The 17,290-nt window shown below is 36.5% G+C and overlaps 1 protein-coding gene across 5 annotated transcripts in view; it reads left to right on the top strand.

Annotated features, from left to right (window-relative positions):
- NEBL (nebulette) overlaps positions 1-17,290 on the top strand; it is a 255,414-nt gene that overhangs the window by 222,187 nt on the left and 15,937 nt on the right. For 3 of the 5 annotated variants that reach the window (XM_072033688.1, XM_072033686.1, XM_072033685.1), the window contains 2 exons: positions 531-623; positions 1,586-1,714. The exons of the other annotated variants lie outside the window; for them this stretch is intronic. In XM_072033688.1, coding sequence (XP_071889789.1) covers positions 531-623; positions 1,586-1,714 — 222 coding nt within the window. The remainder of the gene's footprint in view (positions 1-530; positions 624-1,585; positions 1,715-17,290) is intronic. 5 annotated transcript variants of the gene reach the window in all.

Raw genomic sequence — 17,290 nt, 5'->3', positions numbered from 1 at the left:
GAGGTTTATTTTGGATGAGATGATCTATGCCCCTAATTCTGCTTAGTCGGCTGACTTCATCTCTGCTGTATGCAGAGGAGGTCTTAGGCTCATAGGTCTGTATTACATACGCCAGCTGTAGAGATGGATGAAGGATGCTGTTGGTGAGCTGGGGAAATCACATAGCTTTGATGATTCTGGTTCTGCTGTGGAAAAGATTGTAGGTATGTGATATGTAACTACAATGAATGTGATATTTATTTAAACTTAAGAAAATACTATAATCATATTTAGAAAAGGAAAACAAAAATTGAGGAAAGAAAGTATCTTTAAAATAATGTCAGCGCTTTAAAATGGATGCACCAAGTTTTTTAAGATGGAAATTTATGCTTTGCAGTCCTTTCAGGTGAATATTTAGATCTTTTAGTTAATTTGTACATGAAGATAAGTAGTCAATTAGTCACAAATTGTTAAAACTCACCGCTTTCATACTTTTACTTCCTTTGTTTTTGTTTTTTGTTTGTCTTACCATTTCTATGCTTTGGGGAAAGATCTTAAAGTTTGGCGCACAGATCCTGGCTCCATCTTCGACATTGATCCTCTGGAGGACAATATTCAGTCTAGGAGTCTGCATATGCTTTCTGGTATTGCTTATATCCTGACTTTTCACCAAATCAGCTTTTTCTTTGTTTATGAACAAAGTTGATATAGTAAATTTTCTGGTCAATACGCCAGCCATATGTTTTATATATATGTTTTGTTTTCATATATATGTATGTATATATGACTGTTTTATAGCAGTGTTTTACAGGAACTCAAGCTGTTATCACATGTGCAGATAAGAAATAGTGAAAGAAATCTTATGCTAAACAATAATTACTCATGCCACTTAGAAATAGTCACTTAGAAAGCATTGACCTTCTTTGTCCTCATTATGGATTTTAAAATAGCTAGACCTTAATAAAATTTCAGAGATATAGGTGACATATTTATGAAATTGATTTTTTTTTCCTATGCACATTTTGCTTATATGGCACGTGATATTATACCTTATGTTAGTGTTTACCGTTCCAAGGATAATAACTTATCTTTGTTAATAATATAAGAATAGATGGAAAAGTAGGGAAGTTAATGTAATGATATGCAGCAATGTTTTGGCTCAACAAGATTTTTTCCCCAGATGTATTTAATTTGAATGTTTAATTTTGCATGCATATTTTCTTTGGTACTGGGAGTGGAACCTTATTTTGAATGTCCTACAGCAGTACTTCTATGTGCACTTGTATGCATGCTGAAAGAAAAGGACGATTTGATTTTCCACTGTAAATTTTCATGCCATCTTATCTCTCTCTCTTTTTTTTTTTTTTAATATTTTGTCATTTCTGCTATTCTTTTAAAGCAGAGAACAATCTTAGTTGTGTTTGATTTTGAAGCAATTTTCTGAACTAATAGTGTTCAAAAATGGATATAAAGTTGTGCACAATTCATTTTTCTCTAGTTTAAACACTATCAGTGTATGAATATCAATGTTACTGGTTGTGTTTTTTATTGTTTTGCTTTTAATTTCATATATTTACAGCGATTTTATTTCTTTCTACTTTTGTAGAAAGAGCAAGCCGTTACAGTAAGCAGTACTTGCATTCTACAAGTTTGGGAGATTATAAATCAGATGGTTCTGACACGAACCCTACCTTTTCATACTGCAGTGAGATAACAAGGCCATCTGACGAAGGAGGTAGCCCTTATTCCCACGTTTTTCACTAATAACACTATCAGTGTGCTGAGACCTCACAGGCCTGTATTAACTCAATACCCTTGTACAGTCACAAATCATTAGAAACTGTGTAAGCTATTGCACTGATTGATTAAGGAAGCAAAGCAATATCTCCAGTTCACACAGTTTCTTGCATGACAGTTTGCTTTATCATGTATTCTTTTTGACCATTTTAGGAAGTGTGTAAGTCCAAAACCCCTACTAACTCCCATTTACAGTGCTTAAGTGAAGATGTATTGTGTTTTTGCAAAACTTGCATGAATTGGATTTTTTTTTCCTCTGGAAATTCAGTTACACAATGTAACTGAAAAAAAATACATCTCTAAACTGAAAAAAATAAATTTAACTTGTGCTTTTTAGTGAGTAAATCAACCATATAATAGCATTTTATTCACTCATGTACTTCTTCCAGTATCAAATTTTTCAGGTTTTTTGGCTCTCCATTTCCTAAAAGGAAAAGCATAACAATAGGAAAAACTGGCAACATTGTCCCATATGAAAGTTTTCGTACAGACTCAGCAGTTTGGGAGCAGAGATAGTATTCAGTAGGGAAGTTTATATAGTCTGATATTGCTTTGCATGTATTAATATTAGAATATTTTGGCAAACCTGCTTTCCCAGGTACAAACCCACGTCTTGCATATGATGGATGCCATAGATTAAGACAGAAATTATGAAGATGATGGATTAGGGTCTACTCATTCCAGTGGAATTACAGTGTACTAGACTTGACTGGTGAATTGTAAATGTTCAGAAACATTGCATTCTATGCACGTATATATATTTTAAAAATAGTTGTGCAATTTCTACTTCTTGATTGTGGAAGAAAGTGCATTGAAAATCATATTCAATAGGTTGCTATTTTTTTCTCTTTAGAAGATGTTAAAGTTATTGCTACAATTTAGTTGCCTGGAATCCTTGAATTACCCATGCTTTAAGGCATCTTAATTGTAGACCCCTGTTTAACTTCTCCCACTGGCCAGAGTAATGTGTTGTTATAGTTGCTAGAGTATAGCGAGTCTACATTATGTTAGGTGCTGCATAAATATACACAAGCAGTTCTGATTAAGAACAGGTGAGTAAGAAAGTGTTTGGACTGAAGAACTGACTGAATGCGTGAAGAAATACATGTCTTGACAGAGGATCAGCCCCTTATGTCGGTCAATCTTTATTTGATATTTTAACTTAATTCCCAACTCTTTTAATAGCTTATAGTAAAAATGCTCATTTGCTGTTTTTTATGTCTCTTCCTGTGTTGGTGTGAAGTGGTCTTTGCAGTGCAGTGCATATTGTCCTAAATACCTATTCTGATCTTCCTTTTGGCTCTACTCCAACCATTTTAACATTGCTTTGTCAGCTTGATTTGATTGCTAACAGGTATTTTTATTACTTGCCGTATCAATAATAGGAAGCAGGCTTTATTTTTCTGATTGTTTTGGCAATAACAAGATTTCTTTTTGTGTGTCTTTTAAAATCTGTTGTTATGGCGATGTGTTGAATAGATCTTTACTAGGATCAACATGTTTTAGCAAGATACTGTTTCTGCTTTTGAACCAGCTGGCTAGCCAGGGTTTGAGTACTGGTAGACGATTCCCATTGCATGGGAGAAATAAATGTCAGAGCTAAGTAATTCGACATAATCTAAATGATTTACAAGGAAGTGCCATTTCTGTGAACGCATTCAGAATATAGTATCTTTGGTCAAAAATATCAATATTTTGATGGCAGCGTTCTGTTAAAACTATCGTTTATTATATTGCCACAAGGTCAGTTTGCCCTTGAACTTTATACAGTCTCTCTAAGTGAGAATCAAGTCTGCTTTGCTGAGATTTCATGGCTGTTTCTCACAGAGTTTGTACTTTTAGCTCTAGTATTTTTTTCTTACAGGTGATTGTTCAACCTGAAAGACAGTTGGACACCTGTAATCAATTTTATAACCTCTATGTGTCTTTAGCCTTGTTTTCATAACCTTTTCTCTGTTCATATGTTGTTTAATTGCCAGTTTATTCTGGATATGCAAGTCTTCACCAGTTCACTGCCACTGCTGATGGAATCGTTCCTTAGCCACCTCTCCCAGACCTTAGCTGGGTCCCTGGCTTCATACCAGATGTTAAAGGCCTAAATAACTCACTCTCTTGTCTTTGGTGCATTTCAGTTACAACATCATAGGGGGGCTACTAACATTTTTCACTAGAATTACTTCTTCCTATTTGTTTTCCTGACAGTTATTTTAGGTTATGTGGTAAAGCCAAGCCAAGTATGCTTCCCGTGGAGATTTTCCTACAAAATCTCCAAAATCTCTAGGTTTTTACATGATGTAAGTTTGGGGAAATCCCTGTTCATTTAGACTACTGCGGATAAAGTCAGATAGAAACCAATTGTCAACACTTTTCAGCGAGATTGATGCAGGTACTGAACATTCCATTTGATATTCAGTTTGAAATTACTTTTCAGCTTTTTCAGTCCTTTTTTTGCAACTGCTCTCTGTTAGTACTTTACAAGGTCGACTTCATTACTTCATGATAATCATTGAAACTTTTGCCGTCCTGAACAGAAGGTATTGCACTAGAGCTTTCCTGTCTACCTAAATGCTCTGTAATTAATTGCCACCCTAACAAAAATTTCCTTTTTTCCTGCAAGCCATCCTGTAGCACTACTCAGAAACAGTTGGGTGCCACATTAGTTCTTACAAAATTCTCAGCTGTTTTTCAAGCAGTTATTTTCAGCTTGTCTAAAGAGGAACAGAAGCTAGTAATTTCTCTTTAAATCCTGTTTTTAACACTGGTGTTACAACTTGTCAGGCATGCAGCTATTCTGTCAATTTTGGGAAGGTCTTTCAGATTATTTTAGTCAGAAGGAGAAGGAGATGTATGGATATGAGAGTTATTTTTGTTTATGAAGACAGATTACACAGTTCAATCTTTGCAGAACACTGTAGAGAAAAAAAAGGCAGCAAGAGTCATATAACGGCTTGGGTTGGAAGGGACCTTAAAGATCACCTAGTTCCTACCCCACTGCCATGGGGGGTTGCCACCCACTTGATCAGGTTGCTCAAGCCCCAGCCACATGATCTTGAACACCTCCAGGGATGGGGCATCCACAGTTTCCCTGAGCAACCTGTTCCAGTGCCTTACCACCGTCATAGTAAATAACTTCTTAATAATATCTAATCTAAATCTCCCATCTTTTATTTTAGTGCTGTTCCCCCTTGTCCTATCATTTTACTCATGTCTGAGTAAAAAGTTGCTCTCCATATTTTTTATAAGCCCCCTTTAAGTAATGAAAAGCTGCAACGAAATCTCCCCAGAGCCTTCTCTTCTTTAGGCTGAACAGCCCCAGCTCTCTCAACCTTTCTTTGTAGGAGAGGCGCTCCAGCACTCCAATCATCCTTGTGGCCCTCCTCTGGACTCATTCTAATACATCCATGTCCTTCTTGTGATGGGAGCCCCAGACCTGGATGCAACACTCCCAGTGGGGCTTCACAAAGTCAAAGCAGAGGGTGACAATTACCTCCCTCTATCTGCTGGACACCCTGGGCTGCAAGCACACACTGCCAGCTCATGTCAATCTTTTCATCCACCAGAACCCACAAATCCATATAACTATGGATTTTTCAGTGTCAGAAGGGAACGTAGCTGCCACCTAATTGGACTTGTATTGATAGTCTCTACAGTGTTTCTCAGATTGTGCAGAAGCATGCATTTCTAGAAAGACATCTTCTATTTTAAGGTCTGCAAATTAACAGTGAATCTACCATCTCCTGCTGGTAACTGCAGTAAGTGAAACTGGCATTTAGCTCACACCATCCAGGGCTCATGACTATTTTGTTTAATTCCATTCCCGCAAAGGCAAGAGTAAAAATCCTTGAAAGCACACAAATTTACAACAATTTTGGAGTTTTTTTTTTATTTATTTTTTTTTAATTTTTATTTTAGAACACTTTGCATATATATTCTTTTAAGTAGTTCCATCTCTGGAGACTGAGGCAGGGAAGAGACTGTTAACACATGAGTTTTACATGTGGTAGGATGTAAAACATGGAAATGGATTTGTGGTATACGTTCTAGTGACAATCACAGAAACTGAACTGAGTTGCTCAAAGCTGTGTGTCCAGGTGTAAACAAAGGGTGGCAAGATAAAGTGAAGGCTGCAAGTAAACCTTTAAGATTAATTGTATTTTTCTTCAAACCCATTATACAAAGCAAAGAAAAAACAAAAAAGGTGCTATCAATTATTTCTGGGTTGGTTTAGGATTCGTCAAGTTAGGTAGTCTGTTTTAGGATTAGTCATTGAGTGCAAGCTATTGAGTGCACAGAAATTTGTAATTAAGGGAGCTGACCTACATTATCTTGTATTTACGAGGGTCACTGAGATACTACTGCAACAAATTCCAGACTTTGCCGTGATGGCAGAGAAGGGACCGTGCACATTTGTGTATCACTACCACAAAGTCTTCTGATGTTTGACCAGATGATAACAGATGACTCATGGCACTGCTACTAGGGCTACCATTATTTTTGTCACTCCTGTTTTGTGCGTTCTTTCATTTATGTGGAGATGAGGAATTCCTGTTAGTGTTTTTGGAATGAGAAGATCCATGTCCACTGGAGGAACATCACTGTTATTTCATTTTTTTTTTTTGTGTCTCTTTCTCATTATGCAACAATTTGCATGCACATTTTGTTTTCATTATACCTCAGTGAAAGTATTTTCTGTAAGGATCCTCCTTTTGTTTTAGTTATGAAAGTCCATTTATGCTGCTTTCTTTCCATCCTGTTTCAACTGCAGGATGTTTTCATTTCCCTTTGCAATATTTTTCTTTCTCTTAGTTTTTATTTTAATTATCTTTCAATTTATTGTATTTCTTTGTTGTTTTCTGTTTAGCAGTCTCCTGTTTTTCTTTGATTTAAATCAACAGGATTTTATTTAAATATTACCAAGTTTTGTTTTCAGTCTGAAGGTTTAAAATGGTCTTAGTGAACATCCCACTACGGATGAATTAAACATTTTTTTTTTCCCCCTGATGTACCATTTTTTCATTTTAGTTGAAACCTTTCTGCTTGCTTTTGCTTTTGTCTTTTTTTTTTTTTTAATTGATTTCCTTTTAATTCCTAGTTTAATATTTATGCATCAGTATATGGTCATGATATATATGTTTTTCCTTGCTATATGTTTGGAATTTTTCAGTTAATTAAAGTATCCCTTTATTCTTATTTTAAGTTGTGTATAGTCTGTAGATGGAGAAAAGTCAGAGGTGGCTATCAGTTCCTTTTGTTGATGTGTTGTTACTTTGCTGGGAAAAAGCATGATTTTATCATCATATAAAACCTATAAACCTATTAAAACGTATATAGAACTCAGTCTGCAGAAGTCAGCAGATAAGTTTGCTGTACTCCAAAAAGCTTGCATGATGTAGGAAGCCTTAGCGGATGTTAGGAAAGAATGTTCAAGTACCTTCTGCTGCATTTTAAAAATGAATGCTAATATTCTATGTATTCTGGAATCAGTGTGTTACTGATTGGCTGCATGTCCATTATTTAGGTTTTTCTCCTTCAGATTAATCTGTTAAGATGTTTACCTGCCACCAGAAAGGTAATGAGAATTAATATGAAGAGACCATGATCTGAGGTTTTAGGTCTTCTTTCCTTTATTCCGATATAAGGGGTCAGCTGCTAACACTCAAGTCTTTTCCTCACTTTTACTTTTACCTGGGAAGCTTCCTCCTATTACTCACATTGCTAATCCAAGTTCAGAAATTTCAACAGAGCATGAAATTCCACTTATAACTTGATAGGCTTTAAATTTTTGTTATCAACCTTAAAAGTAACCTGTAGGTTTCTAAGAGAAAACTGAAAATTAGTATTAGATATTCCACTGATATTACATAATAATGGGTCACATCCACAAAAAGATTATTGCAATCAACCTTTGGGGAATAAATATGGGAGATGGTCATGGTGGCAATTTGACTCCAAAGTCAAATTTAGAACAGTACTACAGTATTTTCCTGTGATGTATAGGTGCTTAAAATCTTGAAGTATTTATATAGCTTGAAAAGGGAGTAAAGTCAATGAGAAACAGTAAGTCCTTTAATTTATCTCCCTAGTGGCATGTCCTCCTTGTGATATGAGCCTTCTGAAGAAGAAAGGCTTCAGAGCAGCTGAGCCTGCTGCCCCCCCATTCCTCCTCTTCTCTGGACTCCAGGGGTTATCTTTCTCCTTTCCTCACTGAGGCAGAAACATGTTGTAGGCCGTTAGAAGTACTATTGTTTGAACTGCAGTCTGAACACAGCAAAGCAAATTTTGATCAGTGCAAAATAGAGTATATATTATTTTAGAGCACTGACAATATTGCTTTCAGAATGACACTGACATTTTAAACACTGATTTCAAGAATGTCTTCTTCTCTAACCCTAGGACACACCATATATGTCTCTGTTTCTAAAATGTTTGTTTGTAGGGTTTGCTTCAGGCTTTGATATGGGATCATAGAATCATTTAGATTAGAAGAAAAAAAAGGCAAGATCATCAAGTCCAACCACACGTACCACAGAAACTCCTAGAGCAAGAAACTATGCTGTTACTTCTGCTTCTGGTTAGTCTGGTTGGAAGACAAACATTCTGATAATTTGAGCAAGAAGGCTCTGCATCTCATATGTTGAATTTGCAGAGATGCTCCCTTGTATGTGTTTAAAGATGTCTGCTTGTGTTTGGACTGTGGTAATGTTCTGTTGTGCCAATAGGTGGAAAAGGAAAGGAAACAGAATTTGGTTTTCTTTCATTGATGTCTTCTTACTACTTTTTTTTTTTTTTTATTAAAAAAAAAAGTGCCTCCACAGTTATAAGGGTGGAAAACTCACCATTACTAAAAGACAAGTCAAAAAAAAAAAAAAAAAGGGAAATAGTATGTGATCAGTTTTTATATTGTAATATAGAGGTCTGTCTTCCATCTCCAGGTGCGGGAATACATGGCAGAAAGCCTTCACCCTTCTTCACATTCTTATTCAGATGCTGAGCTCTTTCATTTTAGGAGGTCAAGCAGAATGACACAGCAGTTACATTTTCTTCTCTAGCAGACCAGGAAGAATGATTCTTTTATGTTAGGAAGCTGAACTCTGTTTCCATAATGTTGTTCGCTGGAGTCTGGTAATCAAATATGGCATTTGGAGGGAGAAGAGTCGTAAATTTCACAGGAAGAACTAGAGGGGTTTGTGGGTTTCTTGTCCCCTTTCAAGTGTATCAGAAGGCTGAACACATCAAAACAGTACTGTGGACTCCCTCTTGGTGAGAGTCACATTGACGCTTCTGTTATCCACCAGACTTTTAGATCTGTTTCTGAGTTTTTATTTTTATTTCAGACTAGATGGTGCTTTGGCTTTGCCCCTTTTACATGCAAACACTCAGAGATGAAAGTGGATTTGTGGGAAAAAGTTTTTTTCCACACAACAGCATCATGGTAAAAATTTATGCTTTTTCATCTTGGTTAACATATTTCTGTTCTTAAGTGTGTAATGTATTGCGAGTGCTTGCAGTTGAATAACAAATACCTTTCCCATCAACCTATTGTAGTATTTTTGACCTAAACTAAATATTTCTCTGTGTATGTAATATGGGCACAAGTGTATGCGTATCTGTTTGGTACCAATCAGATACCTTAAATTATTTAGCTTAATCAGTTTTCATTGTTACAGAGCTTACACACCTTCAAAATAGGTAAATTTGGGTTCTCCATTCTCAAATAGATTTTCCTCTTTTTTTTCTTTTTTTTTTTTTTTCATATAAATTTGCTTTAATCACATTGTACCCCAAAAGGATCAGGCATCAAGACAGAGCCTTCTCCCTTCTTAAAACTGTACCTTTCATTCTAGGAGGGTATGTCTTTGGGCTTCCACCTTCTGCTTTGCAGTGATTCCTAATGTTCAAAGGGGCATAATTTTTGTTTTGATTAAAAATAATGACATTACTGGCATGGGAGTTTATGAAAACAGTGGGAGGTTTCCCAGTAGAAAGGTGATACTTTTCCCCTTATAGAGTTGAGGTAAGAAGGGAAATTAAATGCAAGGTCAGTTGTGAGAGTTCAGATTTCAGTAAGGAACAGGTTGAATGTCTTCTTTGTACATGTGCTAACTTCTAAATAAGTTTCTGTGAAAAGATTTCTGACAATGCTTAATATGTAATTCAGTCTCTGAATAATCTATTTCAGCATTTTAAACCATGCAAGTCTAGGAATCCAGAATGGCAATAGGACCATATATATGTATTACTTCAAGAATTATCAAGTCTGTCTGTCCTAGTCTGGTCCATCAGACTCTTAGATAGCATCATCTGCTTTTACTTTGTTATTGCAAAATATGGGAGAAAATAGTCCAGAAAACTACATTTCATTCTCTCCCAAAGAGTGGAAGAGCTATGAAGTATCTGTAAAACTGTTTTCTAATGTAAAACTCAAAACTTCTTATGGAAGCTTCTTACGAAGCTGGTGAGGGGTCTGGAGAACAAGTTTTACAAGGAGCGGCTGAGGGAGCTTGGGTTGTTCAGCCTGGAGAATTGGAGGCTCAGGGGCGACCTTATCATACTCAACAGGCACCTTTAAGGAGGCCATAGCGATGTCGGTGTTGGTCTATTCTGTCACATGCCTGGTGACAGGATGAGGGGTTATGGGCTAAAGTTGCGCCAGGGGAGGTTTAGGTTGGATATTAGAAAGAACTTTACTGAAAGGGTTGTTAGGCATTGGAATAGGCTGCCCAGGGAAGTCACCATTCCTAGATGTCTTTAAAAGACGTTTAGATGTAGAGCTTATTGATATGGTTTAGTGGAGGACTTGTTAGGGTTAGGTCAGAGGTTGGACTAGATGATCTTGAGGTCTCTTCCAACCTAGATGATTCTGTGATTCCATGGAACTCACTGAGGGCTAGATGTTATGTTCAGTTAAGTTTTGATTAAGATTTGATTTAGAGATCTGGGTATAAAACTAAAAACTCTACCTTGCTTATAATGTGTTAAGATATAAATTGTGATTCAGCTGAAAGCCAATTTTCATTTAGTGTGTGTTCACTGAAGATGAATTAATGTTCCAGGGAGAGCTTTACATTTTACACTTCCAAAATGTTTTTGCTTGATTCCCTCTGCCTATCCTTGATTCTTGTGTTCCTCTCCCACATCTTTGAGATCTGACAGCACAAAAATGCAATTTCCACATATTCAGTTTGTGGGATCCTTCTGTTTGCTCTGCCAGTCATCTGAGTTTGATGTTCCCTTTTCCTTTAAACAGCTGGTGAGCAGAAGCTGGAAGGGCAATTTTGAAATGATTCAATAGTTGGAAGTGTTAATGGCTCCCTTGCCAAGCAGTTCTTTGCATTGTTTAGACTGGTGCCTTAGAGCAGCTTTTGATACACTTTGGAGGGTTTTATATCCAGCAACCAATAAATATCATTAGTAGGTTCATATGTAGTCATGTACTAGATCCTGGCTGATGCTGTCCTTCCACCATTCCACAGGTTGGTTATTCCCACTATAAAACCACTATAAACCACTGAACAGAAATGAAAGTACAGCTTCCATATGAGGAACTTGCAGGGTTCTTTCTTTAATGCAACTGGGCAACAGTTGATGTTCAGTACATATGAGTTCAAATTGTAATGGAAGGCGTGTGGGTAATGTAACACGTTAATGTAATCTTCATTTTACCAACTCTTTCCATTTGCAAGGAAGCCTGAGCAAAAAACTGCCTATTCACAATTTAAGAAGGAACTGCAGCTTCCAGTGGCCCCACCAGAACCTAGGATGCCTCAGGCTGGCTTTCAGACATTTTGTGCCTTCATAAATAAAAGAATGTGGTGCTGCCTGCAAGGAAAGTAAAGTCATATTGTACTGTTTTCTCAGCTGAGACACACTAAGGTTTAGATGGAATGTCAGCCAAAAAAGTCAGCTTATAAGAAGGTTTGTCTGTCAGTGACACCAAATCCTTGCTGCAATTTGTATTCAGGACTCCTGAGCAGGATGCCATGTAATTTTGTTTTATCCCAGTTGTCACAGCAGTAGGAGAAATGGGAATACCTTTAAATACTGGTATAGCACCTTTAAATACTGATACACCACCTGCTAACACATACGCAGGATGAACTCACTGGACTGTACAGCTACCATAGCTAATTCCCAAACAATATTCCTAGCACTTTCTGCTGTAATCCATATAAGATGAATGGGGTCACTCTTTTTATATTTGAGCTTCTAGAACAGTTCCTGGAATTTAATAAAATGTAAAAGTATATGTAAAAATACATGCAGTAGAGATTGCAAAGATGAGTTGAAGACCTTGTCTTTTTGTCAAAAAATCATTTTCACAATTCAGATATGTAAATGGGTCTGTCAATGCAAAACCAAGTAGCCAAGTCCCTCCCTCCTCCTGACAGCATCTGGTGTAAACTGTGCTTCAAAAATACAATTTATTCTCCTCTAGTCCCATTAATAATTATTTTGTCCTTAGAATGTTTCATATATTAAACCTGGTTTAGCGACCAAAATGATTGAAAGTGAATAAATTAAATTTTAGGATTTAAAATGGGGGACAAATATGACTTAATTTCTAAATTAGGTTAGAAGCCAAATAAGGTGGGTTTATTTTTACAGTGCCATAGTAAAACTGATCAATGTGATCTGGAAGCAGGAAAAATGGTTTAATTTATTTGAAGTGAATTATTGTAGCCACCCATAACACTTTAAACATCAGATATAGAATTCATACAGCTTTTGACTTACCCTGTGAACAACTGTCCACAGAAGTTGGATGAAGACAGTAATTTTTTCATTCATTCTGAATTCTAATTTTGCATTTGTTCACTTTTATTCTATCCCATTTTTTTTTAGAAGAACGCACAGAAACATGTCAGTATGAGTGAACAGCCTCTTCCTATATTTTTAAAGGCTTATAACCTTTTGAAATATTTTACTTCTTGGATTTCCTCGGTGATTCCTTACCACCCTGTTTTATAACAAATGCCATTAGTTGTTGCTTAGAAAAAAAGAAAAAAAATGTTTTAACTGGCTGCTATGGAATTACATTTATCAAATCTGTAATTCTGAGTGTTTACAGACTTGCAGTCTTAAGTGGCCATTCAAAAGATGTTCTGAGGAAGGTGAGAGCCTTTCCCTTTTGTCAAAACTGCCTGCTCTGCCAGGACCGAGTTAGCTTGTGCTCTTTGCACGGGATGTGACTCAGCCACTCACTGCTTAGCAGTCAGGCACATTCAGAGGCAGGGACTCTGGTTTGGCTGGGATCTGGCTTCTCCTCTTGGATTAGCAGCATTCAAGACTGCATGTACATAATACTTTACAATTCTGTGATGCCTTACAACTATAGATAATGTTGATCAGAGAGGCTTTTCACCTATCAGTCAGCATCTTTCATTCCCTGTTTCCTGGTAGAAATGAAGCCAGAAGTACTTCCTGGCAAAATTCTTCCCTGTATTATCATCTTCAGATGAATAGGGTGGATATTCAGTTGACTGTCTTCTTTCTTTTAAAGCTAACAGTAGAAAACAGGATATCCTGTGTTCCTTTCATTTTTCTCTAGACTGACATTTGCATCCTGCTTGCTGACGTGACTTCTGGAGACTGTGCTACCCAGGCTTGCCCTTTTGTGCAGTTCCTCTGAAGGGAATGAAAACCATATTAATCTTATTTAAAGGAAAAATGTTCATGAGAGACTGTTTATTTGCAATGCGGAGATTTAGACCCCTTAAAGAGGCCAGAAGAAAGCTTCTGAAAGCCCCTCAGAAAGCAGATTGCACTGAAGGAGGACATAATGAAATTGACCAATCCACTGTTCCTCTGGATATGATCAGTTAAGGACCAGGCACATAGACCATGATGTACTAGAGAGGCAGTTTGCTATCCGTCCTTCCATTGGGCTAGCTAGTACTTCCCAAATTCCCACATCACCTGCTATTGGATGTATGATGGACCACTCATACAAGCAGTATGACCAGTATTTATATTATTATCTCCTCATGAAAATCAGGAATTTTGTAATGGCTGTATTTTTTGTGAGCGTGTTTGTTGTCTGAAATAACTGACATATGAGATAGTCCCCCTCTAAAAGAAAATCAAATTACAAAATAAAATACAATGTTCCATGTGGCATAAACACATTAGCTGTGTGTTTTTGTCATTCCTTTCAAGATATCTTTGTTTCCTTTGACATATGCTAAATAGCTATTTGTGATCTGTCATAATTTCATTCAAAATCCAATTTCAATTTCTTATAAGGAAACTCCTATTAAGAGTTATAATTGTATGATTCTGCATTTCCCACAATAATCTACTTCAGTTTACGTGGTAGGTACATATTAATTATTGATAGCTTAATTATCGATACCTGATAAAATGGTGTTATAAAATAATGGTGCATAAAACAGTCTATTAGTCTAATCATGACACTAATGAAGCTTAGTTTAAGACACTTTATCTTATCCATTGTAATATGTCTGTAAGTAGCCTTGAGAGTAGAGACACTGTTTTTTTGCCCCTTGAATATTTAGTGTTAGTTATTTTAAATATAAAATTGGTAATTTTATTGACTTTTTTTTCCCAGACTTGTAGATTGGATGGTTTATTTCTTATAGCTTTATAATTTAGGTTATAGAAACTTCCTAAGCTTGTAACATTCTGAATTTGCCACTGACTTCAAATAGTTCAGAGTTTCAGTTCTAATGAGGTCAGTGAGCATGCCAGTTATTTATTAGCACCCTGTGTGAATTAGGCCATGCTTTCAGGTTGTTATTTCAACAACCTAATTATATCTGGGTTTGATATTCCAATTTACTAAGTAATACTGACTCCTGTAATGGATAGTACGCAGACAAACTGCTGCTTCTGACAGAGCACCACTGAGAGCAGCAAGCCTGGTAGCTCAGACATCCGTGAAAGCAGTCTGACTAGTAAAGGGCAAAAAAAAGGGGGAAAAAAAGAAGAAGAAAAAAAAAAGGAAAAGAAATGAAGGGAAAGTTACTGTATGCACAAGAAAAAATGCCAAGATGCCTTACCATGTTGTTCTCTACTGTTCTAAAAACAGCACTGTTCTGTATCAGGTCTCATCATCTGCAGTCTTCAGGTTAGTGCTTTTTGTATGTTCATCCAGTCTGATATATTCCCAGTGAATTTAACTGCATTGTGCTACTCTTTCTGGCTACAAAATAATAAAACTCTATAAAAGATAAGAGTTAAAATCAATTTAAAATAAAGCACAGAGTACATGTTGCCATTTTCTAGCTTATTTGAAAAGTTAATGCAGAACAATTTAACTTTAGAGCTGGATAGGAATTTTTCAATATTGTTCATCAGAAGATAGCAGTTTAACAGCAAACATTTTCTTTCAGGAATGGCTCACTTGTGATTAATGTCCCAATGCCGAAAAGTGGTCGATTAAGTTTTAAGATTGGTAGAATTATAGCTTGACATTTTAAAAAACAAATAATTGAGCTTTACGTTGAAATATGTTTAATTTGATGAGTAACATAAATTATAATAAACATTAAATTTGATCAAAATTAAATCTAGATCTTGCATGAATCTCTGAGCTTTTTTTTTTCTTTTTTTTTTTTTTTTTTCTTTTCATCCCTGTTTGGGACAGGACCATTTTTGGCAACCAGTTTTGTATTGGAATATTATTTCTGAAATGTTCCTACTATTGTCTGCATCTAACATTGCTGTAATTTTCTGTTTTTTCTCTATACTCCTTTTTTTTTTTTTTTTTTTTTTTTTTTTTTTTTTTTTTTTGTTTCTGGAAGTCCTTACACACTTACTAGTCTTTAAACTGTTGGCTCCATTAATGCACCTTTATAGCCCAGACCTCATTCTGTCTCATCAGGTTTTGACCTATTTCTTCAATATCTATTGTTAATGTCAAGCATCCAGCTCATGATGGCTACATCAGACTTAGTCAGACCTAAACTTCCATTATGTCTTTTTTTCAAATGCTGTGGTGGTCTGGTGTATGAGAAACCTCAATTATATACTCATTGCAGTGGCATGCTGGCACACAGAAGAATTCTGCATTAAGTGGGATGCACTGTTTGGAGCTGTGACATCTGGAGGGGAAGCATCTGTGAAGTTCTTTTGTGGCTTGAACTTGGAGCTTATATAGAAGCAGGGTACTTAGGAGCCTACCTTGGGACCACTGATCCAGCAGTTTGCTGCCTTCTGCTGCCTATGGCTTTGGGTGTTTGGTCCTGCCTCCTCCCTTGCATAGTGTGTCTTGGTCTGATCCCTTTCTGAACTAAAAACCTTTGGTGAGAAGGTCACCAAAACAGCAGAAAAACAACCCAGCTGAGAGAAAGAGAAAGGGTGGCAGGACTGTTAGATTGTCTCAGGCAGTTGTTGGAGCATCAACTTCAGATATGCTGCATGTGGGGATCAGGTGTGAGCAGCCTATAGCTGCCTTGGGGGGAGTCACCTCATGCCTTCTGCTGAGTCCTTCCAGAACTCTTAATTTCAGCAAAGAATGATGTTTAGCAGTGATGTTTAGCACATCATCTTTAAAAGTTTGCTAAAAGCTCACCTGTTATAGCAGTCAAGCCGGTTTTCTTTTCATACCTTTCACAGCCTATCCTCCTCATATCTATCTAGCCTTACTTGCTGCCAAGGTATCAGGTCTTGTTTCTGATTTGCCTGTGACAGACCTTCTTTAAAACTCTCATTAAATTCTTGGCTGACCACAATTATGTTCCATTTATCCTGTTGTTCATGTTTTGGCAGGATGTAAACTTCTGCAGAGTTAAGGCAACAGGCTTCTTAAGATCTCTCCATAAAACTGTTTCTCAGGATGCTTGTAAGGCTACCACAATGCTGTGCTGAGCTCATCTCAAGAACTTGTACAGCAACATACACAGCATGGGAAATAAACAGGAGGAATTACAGGGTGGATGGTTGCCCAAAAATGGTAGTGAAATCTTAATCTGGAACTCAGAATTGACTGGACAAAGCCTTAAGTACTTAACCTAACTTCAAATTTGGCCCTGATTTTGGTAGGGGGACAGACTATCTTACCTCTGCAAGTCTCTTCCAACCTTAATTATTCTATCATGGCCTTTATTATTGTTTTGCTCTCTTCTACTCTGTGATTACTTTGGTTCCACTTTTGTTTCTTTGACTTAAAGCTTTTTGAAATTGTGTCCCTGTTACTTACATATAATATTTTCCATGGCTTATATTTATATTATAACTTTAAATATATATAAATAAATGTTTGTTTTCATGTAGTCTACTTTTTTTTTCCTTTTTTCTTTTTTTTCCTCCACATCTGTCTGGCATTCATTTTTCCTGTCCTTACTCAAGTTGATTAGTACCTTTTCATCAAAAGTCTTGCTAAGAGTTTTGATGGGATAACTCTAGAGGGGAAGTACTGCTTCAGTGTAAAGATAGCTGAATCAGACCTTGAGTGATGTCAGGTGCATTATTGTGGAAGTAATTCTGTTGCTAGAAACACTGAATTCAGTTAGATTCAGGAAAGAAGTGGAAACTGTTGAAAGTATATTGAAAT

This window comes from Anas platyrhynchos, chromosome 2 (genome assembly GCF_047663525.1).
Source record: "Anas platyrhynchos isolate ZD024472 breed Pekin duck chromosome 2, IASCAAS_PekinDuck_T2T, whole genome shotgun sequence".
In the NCBI taxonomy this organism is placed as follows: Eukaryota; Metazoa; Chordata; class Aves; order Anseriformes; family Anatidae; genus Anas; species Anas platyrhynchos.
Note: the sequence above shows the minus strand (reverse complement) of the source record. Positions and strands in the feature narration are given on the sequence as shown.